At 37.2% G+C, this 20,418-nt stretch overlaps 1 protein-coding gene across 1 annotated transcript in view; it reads left to right on the top strand.

Moving 5' to 3' along the window:
- Nucleotides 1-19,942, top strand: part of LOC306876674 (amine oxidase [flavin-containing]-like) — a 32,516-nt gene extending 12,574 nt beyond the window's left edge. The window contains exons 2-15 of the mRNA XM_079428017.1: nt 3,035-3,129; nt 3,903-4,040; nt 10,720-10,824; nt 11,164-11,255; nt 11,344-11,485; nt 13,275-13,424; nt 15,432-15,591; nt 15,776-15,872; nt 15,980-16,033; nt 16,135-16,192; nt 16,291-16,388; nt 16,487-16,598; nt 17,647-17,709; nt 17,824-19,942. Coding sequence (XP_079284143.1) covers nt 3,035-3,129; nt 3,903-4,040; nt 10,720-10,824; nt 11,164-11,255; nt 11,344-11,485; nt 13,275-13,424; nt 15,432-15,591; nt 15,776-15,872; nt 15,980-16,033; nt 16,135-16,192; nt 16,291-16,388; nt 16,487-16,598; nt 17,647-17,709; nt 17,824-17,991 — 1,532 coding nt within the window. The 3' untranslated portion in view covers nt 17,992-19,942. The remainder of the gene's footprint in view (nt 1-3,034; nt 3,130-3,902; nt 4,041-10,719; nt 10,825-11,163; nt 11,256-11,343; nt 11,486-13,274; nt 13,425-15,431; nt 15,592-15,775; nt 15,873-15,979; nt 16,034-16,134; nt 16,193-16,290; nt 16,389-16,486; nt 16,599-17,646; nt 17,710-17,823) is intronic.
- The last annotated feature ends 476 nt before the right edge of the window (nt 19,943-20,418 follow it).

Genomic DNA, 20,418 nt, shown 5'->3' with positions numbered 1-20,418 from the left:
TTTTCAGTTCAGCCAAGCAGTGACAAATGGAACTAAACACAACATATAGATCAAATAATATTTTATAGACATCATATAGCCAACTTTCAAATGTGTGTGTTAGTGAGTATGACTTTGTTTGCACTCTCTTTAACATGGTAGCAGCATCAGATTGGCCGGTAAATGCATGCATGTGTGAAATATGAGGCTGTGTTGAATTGGTTCTTGGAATATTTCTGTTCTCCATCTCTTTGGGGTGAGACTTGAATACCTCCTACTCATGCCACCTGATTAAATAATCAGGTTTCACTGCAGTGTATACGACAGTGGGCTCATTAATCGTTCTCGGCCTTGTTCAGCATCTTTTTTTCTTTTTTATTTGTCTGAGAACCAAAAACACATTATATTCAAATGTGTGCAAATCTGACCCAAGGTACATTCTTTGGAAGGTGTCTCTGTCTGAATGATGGAAATTCATGTGTTTTTTTCCCCATATTTTGAATATTAATGTTACATCATCAAGTTTTTAATATCATCTGACCAAACATATTCCAAATTTGCATTTTGCACACCTTTTCCTCATGTGGTGAGTGTTTTTGAGTGTTTTTTTTTCATGTTTTTAGTTTTATATTCATGAAGGTGTAAAATCTTGTGATGAAATGGTGAAATGCCATGATGGACATGAGCAAACCAAATGGCCAGGTTTCATCTTCTTTTCCACACTATCAGCCACTCTCAGTTGGTGTATGAGTCTCTTGTCATTGTGCTGACGCATTTCTATAGTAACTGATGTATACATGTAATATTGGCTATGCTGTCTGAACAAACAGATCAGATTTCATCACTTGCTAAATGGACAGTCAGTCCTAAATGTTGGATTTGAAAACCAAATTGCCTTTGTGCGTAGTGTGAACAAAGCCTTAGAGGTTTATATTGGATTTCTTTCTTGCTCTGTGGCTCAGCCAAAACATCATTTAGTAAAACAATCATTTCAAACCTGTCAGATATCAGACTTCACAGCTGTGGCCAGGGTTTGTAAGCCTCTGCAGTTTCTTTTGAATCTGTGCTGTTGCTGAGAGCATGAAGTGTCTGCATGATGTAGGTCACTGTCGGCCACAGAGCCCAAATGATGGAGAGCATTTCAGATGTTTGGCCCGTGTGTTTGGGTAAGCTGTTTGTCTGGGTGTCTGCCACTTTCTCCACTTATTAAAAGGCAGTTTGTAGTATTATATAAGCTTCAAAGGTCATGCTTTGACCTCAGATGTTCTCTACTGCATTCTCACATCACTGTAGCTGTGAGAGAATTTTAGAAAATTATTTTTAATTATTTTTTGTTTTCAGCAGTGACAGTACTATCCAACTTTGATCTAAATGTTTTTTGTCCGATCAAATATTAATCACATTAATTGCCATAAGGGCAAAATACCAACTTAATTTTTTTATTAGATGTGTGTATATATATAATATTTTAGCTGGTTTATATTTCCAGCATGGTGAAAAGTCATTACACCATATTAAATTCACAAGAGCAGTTTTACTTCTGTAAGGAGAGGAAGTGTGTGTTTTCAGAGACAGGAAACTCCTGTGAATTGGTGTTTGACTTGTGATTTTTCCTTGCAGGGAGCCTAGTTCTCACTTGTGGTTTCTAGTTTTGAGCAGTGCATTGGAGCAAACTGTTGATTTATTGCTCCGACACCATAATCACTGTGCAGCCTCAGCGGTTTAAACAGCATCTCACTGATTACAGGGAAGATGCAAAGATTTATTGAAAGATATAGGTGGTTTTATACTGATAGATTTTTTTTGACACAGGGCTTCAACAATAGACTCTGAGAGGCTGGTTGATGCATGGATATGTCATATTGTATTATTGGCCCAGTGCTGTGTTGTCAAAATGTATTACATTTGTTAATCATTTACATGGGTTTTTATGTCTTGAAACTTTAACATTTGGCTTTCTTTGATAGACTAAACCTTGTTGTTGTGATATTTGACTAATTAAGTATTTATCTAGCAGGATGATATAGATAAGGTGTTGTTGATTGTCAAGAATGACTTGTGATAGCTTAGGAAGCATCATATGAGACTGAAGTAATAGCTGATGAAAATTTAGCTTTCCCATCACGGGAATAAATTACATTTTAAAATATATTCAAATAGGAAATAGTTGTTTTAAGTTGTAAACATATTTCACAATATTACTGTTTTAACTGTATTTTTGATTAAATAAATGCAGCCTTGGTGAGCTTAAGAAACTTAAAAAATGCTCACCAACTTTTGAAGGTGTGACACACACACACACACATTTAAAAAAAATTATTATTTATTATTTATTTTTTTTAAATGTAAGCGTTTTTGTTTTCTTAACTGTTTTGTGGCAATTCCTGGGAAAAATTTGCAAGGCAAGTGAGAACTACAGGCCAAACAAGGTCTGTATGTAAAAAAAAAAACCTTGTTGATTTCCACAGAACTGGAAACACCCACCATTTACAAAGTCTTCTACTCCTTGCATATTCATTACATATTTTGGCTAATTTGATTAGGACCAATTTTAACAAGCCAGACCTCTGTGTCTTTAATTTATAAGTTTAGGCAAGTGGAAGACAAACTATTTATATGCCACAAATTGTTTCCACAAAAGAGGTTTAAATATGTAGATGTTATTTAGGTTAGTCATGCTATCACACACAATAGAAAGCCAACAACAACACTGTCATTGGTAACTACTCTACACAGTCAGACAGGAAGTAAGTTCAAGACAGGAACAACCTTTAATATTATCAGTACAGGAACAGTTTGAAAGAAAAAAGTATTTTATACCACAGACTACTGGCATCTCAAATGTACTCTAAATCTCTGTCTTAGCAGTTAGCCAAAGTACAGAGCTGTGCTGCTTTTGACACAAGTTCAAATTCTTTTCCCTCTCTCTCTTCATCATTTCCTGTCATCTCCTGAATAAACATAAGTTTTCTCAAAGACCAATCTAGCAGATATTTTTACATATACTATGTCTATTAAATCTTACAGTCTGCATTTTTACATTCCCAATTCACAGGTCTGAGTGCCGCCAAGCTGTTGGTGGAGAGCGGCCTGAATCCTGTGCTCCTGGAAGCCAGAACCCGTGTTGGTGGAAGAACCTACACAGTTCAGGTAAGATACTCATCTGAAGCAAATGAAAGTACCTCATTGCATGACACACGATCTGCTTTTACATGTATGATAGGAACATGAGTCATGGATTATAATCACAATTAGGTGTGTGTGCGATATGATAAATAATATCATGCAACTTAACATTATTGAGTATGTCACTCACAAAACATAAACTCGCACATCCATTGTGATGTTGCCTATTCGAAGAATCATTGCTTCACGTTTCAGTATTCAGAATTGTACTTAGAAACATTGTTAATGTAATTGTTATAGCAGTGTAAATGCATTCATGCCACCTCTGCATTCAACAGTCTATGTAAATACATGTAAATGCCACTTCATATGCAGTTTCTGTGCCTCTTCTGTGCTGCAAAAATGGATATAGTGGTTTATCTGGTATATTTGATTGGTAACACCCCTTTGAATTTATTGATTAAATGTAAGAATGTGTGACAAAAGATGATGCATACATCTAATAGAGTTAGAAAAAATGCCCCTAAAGTTAAAAACACTGCTTTTTAACCTGATTTAACCTTGAGTCATTTGGCTCAGGTCAGCTATTCGCCACCACGGCGAGTATGTCGAAAGAAGGGTGAAAGTCAAAACCGAGTTTCAAGTTGCCTAGTGGGAGGCTGCCTACACATGGAAGGGAATCTGCTGTCTTTGCATGCATATTCTAGCACTTCCGTTTTTGTTTTTCCTTTTTTTGGTCTCAGCGTGGCTTGTAGAAATTTTAGTGACTATTTCATTGTGAATCTGTGTGCTTTCAGAATAAGGAGACCAAATGGGTGGATCTGGGAGGAGCGTACATTGGGCCAACTCAAAACCGCATCCTGAGAATAGCCAAACAGTACGGCGTGAAAACATACAAAGTCAACGAGGAGGAGTCTTTGATTCACTATGTGAAGGTAAACCTCAGTGAAGGCCTACACGTGTAGCAGCTCAGACTTATTACCGAATCAAAAGCAAAACATCTGCGAAATTCAAACAAGATTTTTCCCCTGCCTCAAAATCCAGCTCTCTTCACAGCCTCAGGCCAGAGCTTCGGCTAATAATACAGCCTTTTGTTTGAGCACACTCATGTCTTAATGCACAGGAAGTCAGAGGAAGCTCATCTGAACAGGGCTTAATACCGAGTCCCTCCTTCACATTAGTGTGCTGCGCTCAAGCCTGGAGATGCTAATCGCTGCCTGAGGGAAGTCTATAATATGGTTTCAGATGCTTGGAGTGGGTAAGAAGGGCGGATCTCAAGAAACCAGCCTCCCCTCCTCCTGCCCCATATCCAATTTGAGTAGACGCATCACTGCCCTTAGCACATGCACGCTGTGTGACCTTATTAGATTTGGTAGATTCAGTGTCTTCTCCACTCTGACCCTGCTATTACAGGGATAAATCACTGGATTCTTAGTACTGCTATCATGTGGGCTTTACTGCTTGCTGTTGTCACATTTCATAAGAAAAATACAGATTGTTTTAAAGTTATCATGGTAAATCAAAGGGGTTTTGGAGACCAGGAAAACGACAAGCTCACACATATTCAAGAAGACGGTGTGCACGAAGGGAAAGGTCATGGTGGAGATTCATTGGAGTGTTCATTGTAGATTATGTCAGGATGGAACTGGATTTCAGTTGCCGTGGAAAAGACCCTTTGGCATGTTTCCCATAATCTTTGGTTTTGCCCAGCAGAATAGTTAGCTGTGTAACACCATACCATCAAATCTATGTATTATCAGTGTAAATATTTGGTTAATGCTAAATATTTATAATATCTGAAATTTTCACTTTGCTTTCGGTCTCAATATCCTAAATCGTCTCAATATTAAAAATAAAAAATTTTGAAAGTAGTAGAATCTTGTTAAAGTGAAAGTTCAACCAAAAATGAAAATGGTTGTTCCAGACCTTTATGACTTTATTTTGTCTATTGAACACAAAAGGAGAAATTTTGAGGAATGTGCTGGTTGTGTATACGTAGGCTATATATTTTTATTTGCTAGCATATTTTTGATCTTTTGAGTTACAGTACAGTGCCTCATATACCTGCTGGAGTCATTTCAACCAATGCAGTCAATGCAAACCCTTTAAAAAACAATCCTTGGTTGCTGTTCCTTGATTTGTGCAGTTTGACAGCACAATCATTGTCAAAGTCAATATCTAACCAGCTCTTCCTTAACAGGATTTGTCAGAATAAACCCAAAGGCTGTCATGCAGAATGAGGTAGACACTAGGAAGAGGCTATGAACATCTATCTGATATCTGATTGATTTTAAGGCTTTATTTGTTGAAGAACGCATCAGCATGGATTCAGACATCTGTAAGAGAGATGCTGTTCAGAGGCTCAATGATACTACTTGAAAATAAAGGAGAGTGCTGTGTTGCATCACATTTTCATTTGGCTTCTTCATTTCAACCAATACTGTTATGATCTGTCTTGCTATTTGCTATAGGCTGCTTTTTGGTACGTGTTGTGATTTAAATAGAATAAATGCAAATGTGTCTGTCCTAATGATTAATGATGTTTGTGTTATTGTATGTTCTGAAGGAGCCGTCCCCTCTCTCCTCGTGCCATTATCTCCTGATCGGAGCATCCCTGTGGGTTACCATGGCAGCACTCCTTATTCAAAAGACAATCGCTATCAGGATTGAGGGGACACACTCTCTTTCTCTCTGTCTCTCTCTCTCTCTCTCTCTCTCTCACGTTTTCTCACACCATGATGTCTGGCTCTGTCCTTGGGATCAGGGGCGTTTCCTTCATAACAAATTGCTTCAGGCCACAGAGGCACGAAGTCAGGTTTTTAATGTTGAGCCATGCAAATGTCTGGTGACAATCCACTAATTAATAAAGCCAGTGTACATTTTCCAACTAAAATTGTGGTCACATTTACCACTGTTCTGCAAATTTTGAAGGGAGAAATCCAGTCATTTTAATAGGAATCCACGCAATCTGTAATTTAGCATCAATGCGAAAGATTTCACAAAGGTGTTGAGCAGCAGACAGCTGCTTAGTAGCTTGGGAGCCGTGTTTTATACCTTATTTTGTGTGAAATTTTGCTAATGTGCCTGCGCTTTAAAGGGGTCTTCGGATGCCCATTTTCCACAAGTTGATATGATTCTTTAGGGTCTTAATGAAAAGTCTATAACATACTTTGGTTAAAAATTCTCAATGGTAGTGTAAAAAACACCTTCTGTACCCTGTCAAAATCAGCTCTGTTTTCAGCATGCTGATCTAGTCCATGTTGTTTTAAATGCCAGTGAGCTCTGCTGACTCCGCCCCTCTCTTCCGTGGAGTGACGAGCAGATCATAGATATGTGTAGATTCCCTATTCGACCGCTCCAGATACGTTGACGCGTCAGCCATCTTGCATTCACCATAATAATCAATGAATATTCAAAGATATACAAGCGTATAACTTGCTGTTGTAAACGAACACAGTCAATGCACTCAAAGATTCACCAAAGTCTCATTAACGACAAGTCATGTCACTCGGCGGCCATCTTTGAAACGTGTCTTGGGCATGCAAGTGCAGCTCCTATCTCTTTGAATGGGGAAACATCAAATTCTTCAAAACTGTTCACTAAGCTTACGATTAAATTTCATATTTGAAATGACCAAATAAATCTGACAACAACTGTATCATAAATGTAGTTTCTTTTGCTCAAATAGTGTTATAAAAAGCTTATTTCTCAGGCTAGACCCACCAGTGCGCATTTGCAGTCCTCAGTGCACGTCTCACGTTCCTGCGGCCATATTGAGCGTTGCATTTTTCCCCATTCAAAACTATACGAGTGACACGTCTTGGGTATTCTATAGTCTTTGGATTCGCAGACAGTTCCAAAAATGGCGGATGGCTTACGTATCGCGGCCCATAGAAACAGTCGATAATGAGGAATCTAGGCATATATATCTATGGAGCATACTAAAGTTCAGCCGCGAAACTGGCTTACTAGCACATTATTAGGAAAGGCGATTTGCGAAGATTCCTAAAAACCCTTATACTCACTTCTTCTGTAGATAAAGCTGGATCACAAATGATTTGGGCGAACATAGACGCATTTATGTAGATCGGGGATTGGCGCATTCCCTTCAAAATTAAAGTAACGTTAATCCTCTGCGGCTCAGATGTCGAGAGTAAATGGCGACTGCTATATTCATTATTACATCCAACAACTAAACACCTCAATCGCTTAATCGGAGACATCTTGTCTTACCCTACACTGGAGGCGGACAGCTCTCAGTTCACTCAGGGCGGGTCTAAGGTAAGACGGTCTTGTCAATCAACTATCGTGGGAGGGGTCTGTACAGAACTACGTCATTCTGACAGGATCCTCAGAACAGCCTGATTTGAGAAAGGGCATTTTTATCATTATAGGATGGATGTGTAAACACTTCCAACTCACATTTATGTCCAAACAACTTGTAAAGTGAATTTTGCATCCAATGACCCCTTTAATTGTTGTAGGTCACTAACACAATTTTGCTTTGTCATTGAAGAATGAATGAATTAATCTCTATTGATATAGTTTGTTGACCTTAACAACAGTGTAATTCACCTTTTGAGTTTATCCTGGATATTATCAGTGTTTTGCTGAACTGTGTCCATTTTTCTGCATAGTTTTATGAAAGAGGTTCATAGGGTAGTTTTATCAGCCCCTCACGTAGTCAGTCCAATCTGCTCCTATACGCTTTGCTTTGTTGAAAGTTTTACAACCGCTGTTATAGTATCACCTGTTACTCAGCAATCACGTATTGGCCTTGAGCCAGTATTAGCCAATAAGGGCCTTACAATTAGCAGACCATTTTATAATTAAGGTGAGCGTGCAGCCAAGGCGCCTGTGTAATCAGCTTTTCTATAGCTGTAATCCTAAAGGCCAGACCCAGTTTCCTCTGCCTCTGTCTGTGAGGAACTGCTCTGCTCTTTCTGGCAGTCTTAGCATATCAATATGATTATGAGTGAACAGTTGTGCAAAGGCAGTGTTGTTAAAAATTAATATAGCCTATTGTACAGTGTATGCATTACTGTGCAATGTGCATTTACATTAGTGGTTTCTGAGCAATACTAATAAACCACATATACTTATTGTTGTGGAACTACTTGGAATTACATTCTTGTTGGTACTATTGCAATTAATTATAATGATATGTAATATGTGTATAGTTTTACTGTTAATACCTAAAGGTTGGTATTTCCAATGATGTATGATTTCCAAATTAAATTTCTAAACAACAAGCATCTCTAAACAAACTCGCAAAAATAGTTACTGTTTTCTAGGAATGAACAATGTATCGGAAGTGTATTGTTTATTGATATTAGATATTTTATCGGTAGATGTAGATTAAATTTTGCTAACATTTACATATTAATTTTATATAAAGTTACTTTTTATTTATTTTCACAAAGTAGTGTAAGATTTTATTATCAGCCATTTATCGGTTATCACCATAAAATAAAAACAGTTAGAGTTAGGGTTATTATATATAGGGTTAACTCTATCGGTCAATATCGGCACAAAAAATGCAAAACATTGTGCACAACTGCTTATAATGACTGGTTGTTTCTTCAAAAGAAAATGTGTTCATTCTGTAAAACGTCTGTACTGTAACATACAGGCAAACAGAATGTTACTTTGGAGGATGATCCATTTGCATTGGACAGGATGTGGTCTCATTTCATTGCTTGTAACCGAGGAGATGGGCGGCAGTGTGGATATAGAGCAGTATGAGGTTAGTGATAGTAGAGAGGCTTAGGTTCTGCTCTGGCTGAAAAGATATCATAAGAGATGCACTCCATCTCTCCACCTCAATTCTGTCGCCATGGGAACAGACCTGTTGCTGGATGCTGAGCAATCCAGTGTCCTCTCCTGCATTGGTCTGGCACGCTCGCAAATTATATGGAAATGTCATGGTCCCTTATTTAGCTGAACATGTTTTCCGAGTGTTAGTTGGCTTAGAAATGCATATGGCCAAGTCACAATAAAAAATTCATCATATGCTTTTATTTAAACCCAACTTAGGCCAAGGAGAGACAATTTTTGTAAGATATATGGGTTCAACTGACATTTCTGGAGAAATGTCATGCATGTTTCCTATCAAAAGTGTAATTTAAATTTAAAAAATATGTAAGATTTATAATTCATGTAGCTCAAACAATAGAGCATGGTGCTAATGGAAAGGTTGTGGGTTCATGGGTTCGATTTCCAGGGAATGCATGAACTGTATGAATTTAAACCTCGAATGCAATGGAAGGCGCTTTGAATAAAAGCTACGGCTAATGGATAAATGTAAATGTATAATAAAGCATGGTAATTATAGTTTAAAAATGTGTCAAGTTCAGTTTCCTTTTGTTGTTATTAATATAATAGGCTAGATTTGAACCTTGGAATGCCGGCCTGCTAAGTTGTGATTTCGTTCTTTGAATTTTGTCATGTTTCGTCTTGTTTAGGGCACCAGGAGAGCCAGAACTGCCAAAGTGTTCACTCAAAAAGGAGCATGGCGTCCCTCCGTTGTTAAGTGCTGCTAAGTGCATTCTAGTCCTACTCAAAAACCACTTTGGTTCCCTTCAGATGTTTCTGCGAGCAATAAAATGACAGGGTTTTCCAAAACAGTGTGTTGAAAATGCACAAATCGCTATGACATTACAAATTGCTCGGAAGTGAACGCTGGACATCAAACCCAGGGGTGCGTGAGAATCCTTCTAGGTGACAGGTCTTTGATTTGGTCAGCAGTTTTGACTAGGTTGCCTGATTCAGTGCTAAAGTAATAACCTTTTCACATTTTCAACTGTCCATCTCGAACCTTCTTTATCAGAGATTTCATTTTCATTATCATTATGGGTTTAGCAATCATTAGAGGCTTTATGTTGAAGAACAGCATATTGAAACGCAGCGCTTCGTCTTTGATGTGTAGTTAAATATTAATCAATCAGCCCAGCGGTGCTTATTTAAGAGCCCCACAGCAATAGAGCAATTCAGGTATGAAGTAATGTCTGCATATAGTTACCCCATTGGCCAGCCGCAGAGAATGATCATACTGACTAAGTGTTTCCACTACTGTGGGAAGCAAGCGATGTGTGAACAGCTTGTGTCATATAGCTGCTGTTTGCCAAAGGCTAATATTGTCATTATCTGTGATTATGAATTTTACTGAATTATCATTATCATTAATGTCTATTTATAGATGCTTTATCATTACTGTATATACCACTCCAAACCCCTAATGAGCATATATATCCTTTTCCTGCTCCTAATGAAGAAGATTGTCACATTTTTATGTGAAATTCATAAAATCTTACTGAGATTTGATAAGGTCGAGTTATTTCTGATCTTCTGGTTGTATTACGCAAACTGTAAAGGCTGTGAACAGAGGCCCTCCATTAACTGATTTGATTCCAAGCCAGGTGAAATGCAGTTACGCATATTTTAGGCAGCAAAAACCATTTTCCATTCCAGACTGGTTACACTTCTAATGATAATGAGGTCATGATGGCTATGATAAAGACATTACGTCAACAATGACAAAATAATAATAACAATTTTCATTATTTGGTGATAAGGTAGTAGGTTTCTTACGGACACTGTTTTCTTGTTTCCAAGGGCAAATCATATCCATTCAAAGGGCCTTTCCCTCCAATGTGGAACCCTCTTGCCTACATGGACTACAACAACCTCTGGAGGACAATGGACAAGATGGGAATGGAGGTAAAGGCCCGTTTTATTCAGAACCGACTCTTAACTTAAAAAAATTTCCATTAACTGTTCTCCTGTATACAGTACATGATACTTACCTGCAATATTATTGAATGCCGCCACAACACTGCTGCTGAATATACATCACAAAACAGACACTCAAACATACAGCGCAACACATGTAATCTGATTCCCAAATGAATGTTTTATATTTATTTTTGAATTAAATTCTCTCATAATTTTGACAATATAATTTAGTTGTTTCTTAAAAATAATGGATAAATAAGTAACTGGAATCAGAATTAATTCAAGTGAATAAACAGAGTCCCCGATCACAAATGTGCACTTTAGATTCCTAAAGAAGCTCCATGGAGGGCCCCTCATGCGGAAGAGTGGGACAAGATGACCATGCAGCAACTCTTTGACAAGATTTGCTGGACCAGGTACAGAGAAGGGACCAATTAAAATCAGGTATTGTTGTGGAAAATTGGCTGTTGATGACATATCCCTTCACCCACGTTTTGCTTGCAGGGCCGCTCGTCGCTTTGCCACTCTGTTCGTCAATGTGAACGTGACCTCAGAGCCCCATGAGGTGTCTGCTCTGTGGTTCCTTTGGTACGTCAAGCAGTGTGGAGGCACCATGAGAATCTTCTCTACCACCAATGGAGGCCAGGTAAGTCTTTATACAACAGATTAACTGTAGGCCTGTTGCGTAATGCTTGTATACTATGTTATCTCAGTTGATTATTTCTCTGTCGAAGACCAGAGTTAATTATATAGCAAACATATGAACTCAACGACATTAACGTTTTCACAGCGTGTTTGTGCATGTCTCTTTGGCTTTTTCACTGCACCAGTGCCTGTGTTTACAGTATAATTAACATCTGTGGGAGAATGAGAGAATGGCAGGCCGAGGGAATGAGAGATGGGGGAAAGCAGGTGTTAGAAATAGTGATATAAATCAAGCTGGAGCTGTTCAATCCAATGTTACTGCCAAGTCCAATAGTCATTGTCACTGTTCAGTCTGTACCCCTAATTTAGTTAACCACAGCTCTCAAAATGGGTCTTGTTGCAAGGCAAAAAAATTACTTACTGTGGAAGAAAGAGAAATGTTTTGCTGTTATGAGTAGAGAGGAAGGGTTACACAGGGTTAAAGGGAGAGGTCACTAAGAAAATATTCAAACTGCATATTTAAATATAGTATATTGTTTTGTTTTTTGCTTTTTGACAGAAAACTAGATCATTATACTACATTTTATTTAGTATTTTATTATATTATTATGACTATTTTTATTATTTTTAAAGAAAAGATCAGTTGGTGCCATCTATTGGTAGACCTCATATTAAACAACCAGTAACAAAAAGTGAGAATACTGGTAAAATAGTATAGACCTCAAAACAAATTATCGGTCGTTTCTCCCAGTCATAATGTGTAAAGTATTCACAGTCATTTTTAAAGTCAAGGATGGGCAGTATTTCAAATGCATCTATTTGAAATACAAAATACTATTTTTTTATTTTGTATTTAAATACATTTAAGCTTAGTATTTTTGTATTTTCAAAATACAAAAATACTTTTTGCCAATCAACCTCTTTATTAGGCTGCTGAATTCCTGGATCAACAAGTATACAAAAATACTAAGATTAAATGTATTTAAATACATAATACATTTGACTTTTTCCAAAGGTATTTAAATACAAAATAGTATTTCAAATACATGTATTTGAAATACTGCCCATCCCTGCTGGAAATCAGCAGGAGGTTTTGTATTTTGAAAATACAAAAATACTAAGAGCAAATGTATTTAAATGAAAAAAGGTATCTAAATACAAGATAGTATTTTGTATTTCAAATACAGCCCATCCCTGCTTATAGAGGAGTATATTCAATTTGTTTATTCATCCATGATGATTTTTTTTTTCAAGTTAGTTGATTATAGTATATAAATATAGTATACACTTCTCAAGAGAGGCTACCTTGTGTCGTACTCGTACATTCCTGTGACACTGAACTGATTGTGTAACACACCAAAATAGTGGCCACTGTATCTGGGTCACATTTATAGCTGGAGCCTACTAGCAACTGTGTACTCTGATGGCACACAAATAAAGCAAATAAGAGTTTTGTTTATTAAATTGATAACAAAATATCAAGTCTTTCATCTTTAATTCCCTATGGAATGACATTGTCTATAAATTGTTATGATCTGCCTGTTTCTGTTCTTTAACCTGTTTTATATTCTTAACATGTCTGGTAAGGTGGGCATGTCTGGCATGGTGGGCAGTATTATACAACTCTGTCATAATTCTATCGCTAAAAGACAGAGACCCCTATTGGTGAACTAAAGAATTGCAGTCCTTGATGAAATGTGAATGTTTATGTATATTAAACTGATCATTTCTATTACATACAAGGTCTAACCAAAGTCTGGAAAACTGTTTTCTGCTGCCCAATATGACAGGAGCGCAAGTTTGCCGGAGGTGCCAATCAAATCAGTGAGGGGATGGCGAGAGATCTAGGTGACCGTGTGAAGCTGGGCAGAGCTGTCTACAGCATTGACCAGACTGGAGACCTGGTGGAGGTCAGGACAGTTAATGAGGAGATATACAAGGTGAGAATGTGCACAAAACTCTCCATGGCTATGTCCTATTTGGCAAGGACTACTAGCATACTTCTTACAGCATTTTACAAAGAATATAGTGCGTACTAATCAAAACATAGCATGGGAAAGAACGCAAAGCTAAAAAAAAATTGTCACATTGGCCAGACAGTAATGTAAGGTCAATGTCACAGAGAGCCTGTGACCTAAGACTAAAAGGACTTTTATTTTGAAAGGACTGCTGAAGTACTTGTACCCCCATAAACAGTTAACACCAATATACACACACAATCTACATGCCGGCAAATTAACATCGTATACTAGATGTGTGGTTATTTTTCTGTTTAGGTGGTGTGATAGGCTCTCTGCTTAGTTCCATGTTTTTTTATATAATTTTCTTTTCTTTTGTTGGTTGTTTGTTTTGTCTCAATGCTAAATGTTTTGTTATATGATGTAACCTTCAAAGAAACCACACCAAACTCTTTTACAAATGTTAACAGTTTATTTCCCCTGTAACAAACTAACATGTACACATAAAATACTGTTATACTCACATTGTGGGTCACCTCTCTACTGGCAAACCCATGTGCAGCGACGGCTGCCATTTTAAAGCTTCTAATTGCCCAATTGGAAGGGCACTTCCATTATTAGTGACATCACAGGGGGAAAACAGGGAAATGATCATTTCTCAGACATTTTTCTTTGTAATGTGGAGACATAATTTTGTAATTAATAATGTGATGCATAGGTTGTATGTTAATACCATTTGTTTAATATTTGTATAGTTTTATCTTGCTTTAAAATTATCATTTATTTATACATGGTATGTTCCAGAAGTGGGAGGAGCCTAACTCTATAAAAGGGCTCCTGGTAGCCATTTTTAAGGAGAGTGTTTGGGGTGTGGGATCACTCCTTGTATTTTTGGGCCTGAATATTGGCATAGCCAGAATACATGTGAAACTCTTATGGATTTATATATATAGATTTCTTTTGCCTTATTTTTTGTTACTGTATATATTTTTGCTTGGGAATCACTTTTGCACCAAAATAAACACCCTGGATTGAAAATTCTTCTCCATCATCATTGATTTTACACCTTCACCGACGGTACATCCTAACAGTCAATATAAGCACATTGCATTGTGATATGCGTTTTTCCACTCTTAAGTAGCAAATCATACACCATATTCTGTGCAAGTACACAAATACACAATAAGCATGTTGCATAAATTGTAATATGGTAGTGTGATAGTCTTTGAGATTAGTAACCAGTGATGAAGCTCCTTCTGAGTAAGCAGTATTTTACATTTCATACTAAATTGGCTAATTTGAAGGACAAATGTCCCACTTTGAAGTATGTATCACCATGTATGTGTGTAAGCTTGGTGGATTGTTATCAGTAAGCTGCTCTTCATCCCCCTGTCCTGGCCACATCCTCTTTCCTGGGCTGAAAGCTTATTAAAGGCTGCTGTAGAGCTGCTTAACCCCCTGGGGAGGAACAGTGGGGGTGACACTGGAACCACTATATTCAACTATACGTCCTTATATATATATACACTACTATTCAAACGTTTGAGGTTTGTAAGAATTCGCTTAGACAGACCAAGGCTGTGTCTATTATTAATATTTTATCATGACATTTTTTCCTGTGGTGGCAAAGTTTAATTTTCAGCAAATTTGTTGCATGCAAGTATGAGTTCCACAATTCAGAGAGGTTTTGATATTGTAAATCCATTGAAGTGAAATAAAACTCTTTTTGTTATATACAAGGTAACAGTGACTGATGTGTTTTCAGTGAAATTCATTAGATAGAAGGGACCTTTTAATGTGCGGCATTCCCAAAAAAAATCACTTACAGCAGCTTTAAATGCATTGTTAATGGACATAGTACTGATGGTTTCTGGGGTCTGATCATGTCTCCTACTGAACTTACTGAAAGAGTCCTTTTAACACTTGACTATCTGAAATTATGATGAATTAGCCTTTTTTTAAGGATATTCTTTTTCTCTCTTCTTGTAGGCCAAATATGTTATACTTGCCATACCACCAGGCCTGAACTTGAAAGTCCATTTCAACCCTGAACTACCACCTCTGAGGAACCAGCTCATTCACAGAGTCCCCATGGGCTCAGTCATCAAATGCATGGTGTATTACAAAGAGAACTTCTGGATGAAGAAGGGTCTGTACCACTTGTCCACTTTCCATTACATAAATCACTTGAAAGCCAGTTACAAAAGAATATTGGGACTGAAGTGACATTGTAATAATATGAATTCAAATTATTATTAAAAACTATGTATGTAAATAATGCTAACACTGACTATACAGTGTGTATGCTAACCTGGGCTGTTTTGTTTTTTCAGGATACTGTGGCAGCATGGTGATTGAGGAGGAGGAAGCACCTATTGGTCTCACTCTTGATGACACTAAGCCTGATGGGTCTGTGCCTGCTATAATGGGGTAAATAAAGCGACGAGCTTTCTATTATAGGATGATCATAAACTACTAAAAAAATAATTGAGATGTTTGAAGCGACAGAACAGTAAGCTGGCTCCTTCTCTTTACAGTTTCATCCTGGCACGAAAATCCAGGAAATTAGCAGACCTGACGAAAGCGGAGAGGTAGATATTTCTTTGTTTTCATATTGGTAAAATGTCACTGCACCTGTGCACACTTTGTGCTGAAATCATTATTCTTACCAGAATATTGTTAACCATTTCAGAAAGAAAAGGATCTGTGAGATTTATGCTCGTGTGCTCGGCACAGAAGAAGCGTTAAATGTGAGTCTCCATGACCAGTCACAAATCTCTGTCATCCTTTAGTCTTATCATTTTTAATAACTTTTCATGCTTTGTTTTTATGGTGGTGTCTTCTTTAGCCTGTGCACTACGAGGAGAAAAATTGGTGTGAGGAGGAGTACTCTGGTGGCTGCTACACTGCCTACTTCCCCCCTGGTATCATGACACAGTATGGCAGGTTAGCGCAACTCCGGATGGTTCAGCATTATGCCTGCCTGCTGATGGTAAACTAGAGCATGAGCTGACATGAGAAGTGACCGTTTCTCTATGTTTCAGGGTCCTGAGGGAGCCGGTGGGCAGGCTGTATTTTGCAGGAACTGAAACGGCCACAGAGTGGAGCGGTTACATGGAGGGGGCCGTGCAAGCTGGAGAGAGAGCCAGTAGAGAGGTGTTGAGGGTTTAGCTACTAAGATCTAAGATATTTATAAAAAACAATCCTGTTTCAACAGGATCAATGCAGGAAACAAAAAGCTCTCGTCAAGTTTGATCTATTTAACAACATGTCACAATCTATTTAGTTCTACTTCATTGTGTGCATAGATTCATGCTTCATTTTCTTTTTTCAACACATTCATCAGTACTTGGATTCTTATGCGTAATTGTGTTGGATTGTTTTTAGCACAAGGTTTTGTTGTATCTGCATTAGCTTGTCCTAATTTAGCTCTTGTTTGTACAAAAGTTTGGGGTCAGTAAAATAAAAGTCCAAGGTGCATTTATTTGATGCATTTATTTGGTAAAATCATAATATTGTGAAATATTTTTTACAGTTTTAAATAACTAATTTCTATTTTAATATATTTTAAAATGTTATTTGTTCCTTTCAGCGTCTTCAGTGTCACATGATCCTTAAGAAATCATTCTAATATTCTGATTTGCTGTTAAATAAAAGATTTCTTTTTATTATCCATGTTGAAAACATGATTTTTGTTGATTTGTTTTTGTTTGTTTATTGATTTGATATATTTATTTGATATTATTGATTATTTATGGTATTTTATTTTGAAAACTGCTGGATATTTGTGTAGAAACCGTGATCTATTTTTTCGGGAATATTTGATGACTAGAAAGTAAAAAAAAAAAAACTTTATTTAAAATAGAAATCTTTTTTAAAAAACTATAACTATCTTTACTGTCACTTTTGATCAATTTAAATCTATAATTTTATTAATATTTGTATTACATTAAACTAAACAAAAATCTAACTGACCCCAGACATTGGAACAGTAGTGTGTGTACAAGAAGCTCTTCTAAACTTACACAAACAGTACTTGCTTGCCATCTGTTAACGGTCCTGCATGTAAAACTAAAGCACTTTTTTGTAATTTGCTCTAAATGCCTTACATGTAAATGTTAATTGAAATTTATGTCTGATTTTAAATATTGCCATCTGTTACTTGAAGGAAAAACTCAAAAACTGTAATGCTTTTTTCTTCCAGATTTTGTGTGCAATGGGAAAACTCCATGCAAGTCAGATCTGGCAGTCAGAGCCTGAATCATTGGTATGAATGGCACTTTTGAATGCACTTAAGAAGCATGTTTTCATTGAATCCATAAATATCAAAACCTTTCGTTTTGGATCTTGTAAAAATTCTACTCTGAACACTTTTCCTCAGGATGTCCCGGCCCGGCCGTTTGTCACCACATTCTGGGAAAGAAACTTGCCATCAGTTGGGGGACTCTTTAAATTCATGGGCGTGTCCTGCTTCCTGGCTCTGGCCACAGCAGCAGGAGTAGTCGCCTACAAGAAGGGGCTCCTCCCGCTTTCAAAACCTGTTCTCTGAGCTGGCCTTGTTATTGTGGCGTTCAGTCACCTAATCACCGTCATAACGCCGCCTGGGTATGTGGCCGAATTACTTAGATGAGATTTGACACACAATTGCTCAGTCATTGTTAAAAATTCACCAAGTGATTATGGAATAATTGTTAATGTGGGAATTGCCTTGTCAAAGAGTTCACAAACTAGCCACATTAAAGGAACCGAACGTGTGACATGCCACAACCATTCATTGCGTGTGTGAGAGTGAGTGTGTGTGTGTGTGTGTGTGTGTGTGTGTGCGTGTTTCACCAGTCTCATTGATTACCTCTGCTAATTTCAGGTGCTGTTCTCAGGAACTCGTTAATTAACCTACCAAAATATTGAAGTAACATTACAGAGATCGGATTAACCATTTTATTTTACTTTATAACAGAGATTTTGAGAATATCTTCTCTACGTCACTACACAACACAGAAGCTGTATTAGCTTCAGCACAATTCACTATATCATTCATGAGAGAAGCAGAGGCTGTTCATACACATTCATTCTCGATTCTCAACATACAATGTAACGACAGTTAGTATGTGTCTGGTAGTATGATGAAGTGAAGTCTATCAATCATAGAGAGCTGATCTGAAGGTTGTCCCAGTGTTTTATGTCATTTCTAAAAGCTGCTGTGTGATTGAATCATATGAAAGCATTTGAATGTACTTTTACATAGTCGATTTTTTTATGTAACAGACCAGTGTATACTTGAAATATGAATTTGTTTTTGACATGCATTTATTTTCAACCATCCGTTGTTTAACAATCCTCTAATTCCATAGTATATTATTAATAGTAAAATAAAAATGATAAAATGTAATTAAATATTTATTTGTAGAGAAATGTAAAACCCAGTTGATCTAAGTGTTTTTTTTCTTATTCTCCCCATCTACCGATCTTGTGATAGATAGATAGATAGATAGATAGATAGATAGATAGATAGATAGATAGATAGATAGATGCAAGTGAAAAATGTCCCTCTCTCACCTTCGTAGCAGTGCAATATTATTTACAGAACAATTATAACATTATGTATGGTGATTCATTAAAGTTTCATTCTAAGTTGACATTCTAACATTCTTCAATTATTTAATCATTTCTATATACAGTATATATATATATAATTGCAAATAATTGAAAAGAGGTCATGCAGCCCCAGACAGACAGATTAGAAAATAAAATGTATTGTGTGATGCGTGTAAATTTTGTTGTTCCAAAGATGTTGTTTGTGGTGCCTTAATCTGATGTAGTATTCCTCATTTCTCAAGTGCCTCTGTGCTGATGAGCTCCTCCAGGCTTGAACATTTTCTCTGTGTCAGTCACTGGCTGCTTTAGGTGATGCTTTCTAAAAAACTAGCTCCTTTCGTTAGAAGCAGAATTTTTGTTCAGAGATTCGTGAAGCTCTTTGACTGATAAATCTACATTTAAGCTCCACTCAAAAACCCACCACACTACTCTTCAGCATACAATGGAAAGCTTTCATAACTTCTTCCTGAAGAAGCCACTGATGATCCAGAATCAGAGGCAAAGCCACTCCTGACTGTTGACTATAATGTTTGATAAGAAAGCTTTCTATCTGTGACCTACATCTTGGTTAGAGTCTGATCCACTGTGAACTTAGTAATGATGTGGTGACACTTTTGTCCTGACATGTTGTATTTGCTGTAACTCCTCCACCTGGTGTGCTAGTGAATTGTGCCTCTGTGTGTGTGTGCTGCTAATGCTTTTCCGAAACCACATAACATGGCCCTGTTTACCTGATCTGTCGCCGCCTGCTCCAGTTTGCATAGCTGCCCTGCTACGATCAGGCCCCTTTGTCTGATTTGTGTGCTATCACAATGTCCAATGGTCTAGTCTTGTAATTGCATTATTTGATCTCTTTGTACAAATTCAACGACTAAGCTGATAATAAAAGTGTGTGATTTACCACCAGACCATGCATATGCCGTTCTTTTGTTATCGGAATATGTACAATGTACTCATCTGAATTACTCCTTTTTGGTGTAATTGGTGTGACATCCTCCTTCAGGGAAGAAAGCAGATGAGGTTCTTCCAGCAGAGATGAGCTCATTTCAACCACAGCAGGACATGCCTCAGCCACTGATTCCTTAGATATTCACCACTTGTTTTGACCATTAGAGGGCACAAATGTACCACAGTTATAACGATATTAGTTCCTATCTATCTATCTATCTATCTATCTGTTTCTGTCTTTCTTTAATTATGACTTGTTAAAAATTCTTCAAAATAAAATGATCGCATTTGTTGTGTAGCTACTACAGCCAAAGAATTTGAGCACGTGCTAAAAACTGCCTGCACTCAAGTTGAGTGTGTCCTTTGTCTCGTTTCGGCAAGGAAATGCAGATTATGAATGGACATATCAATATAACACTATTTGCTCTATGAA

The sequence above is a fragment of the Barbus barbus genome, assembly GCF_936440315.1.
Source record: "Barbus barbus genome assembly, chromosome: 11".
Classification (NCBI taxonomy): domain Eukaryota; kingdom Metazoa; phylum Chordata; class Actinopteri; order Cypriniformes; family Cyprinidae; genus Barbus; species Barbus barbus.
Note: the sequence above shows the minus strand (reverse complement) of the source record. Positions and strands in the feature narration are given on the sequence as shown.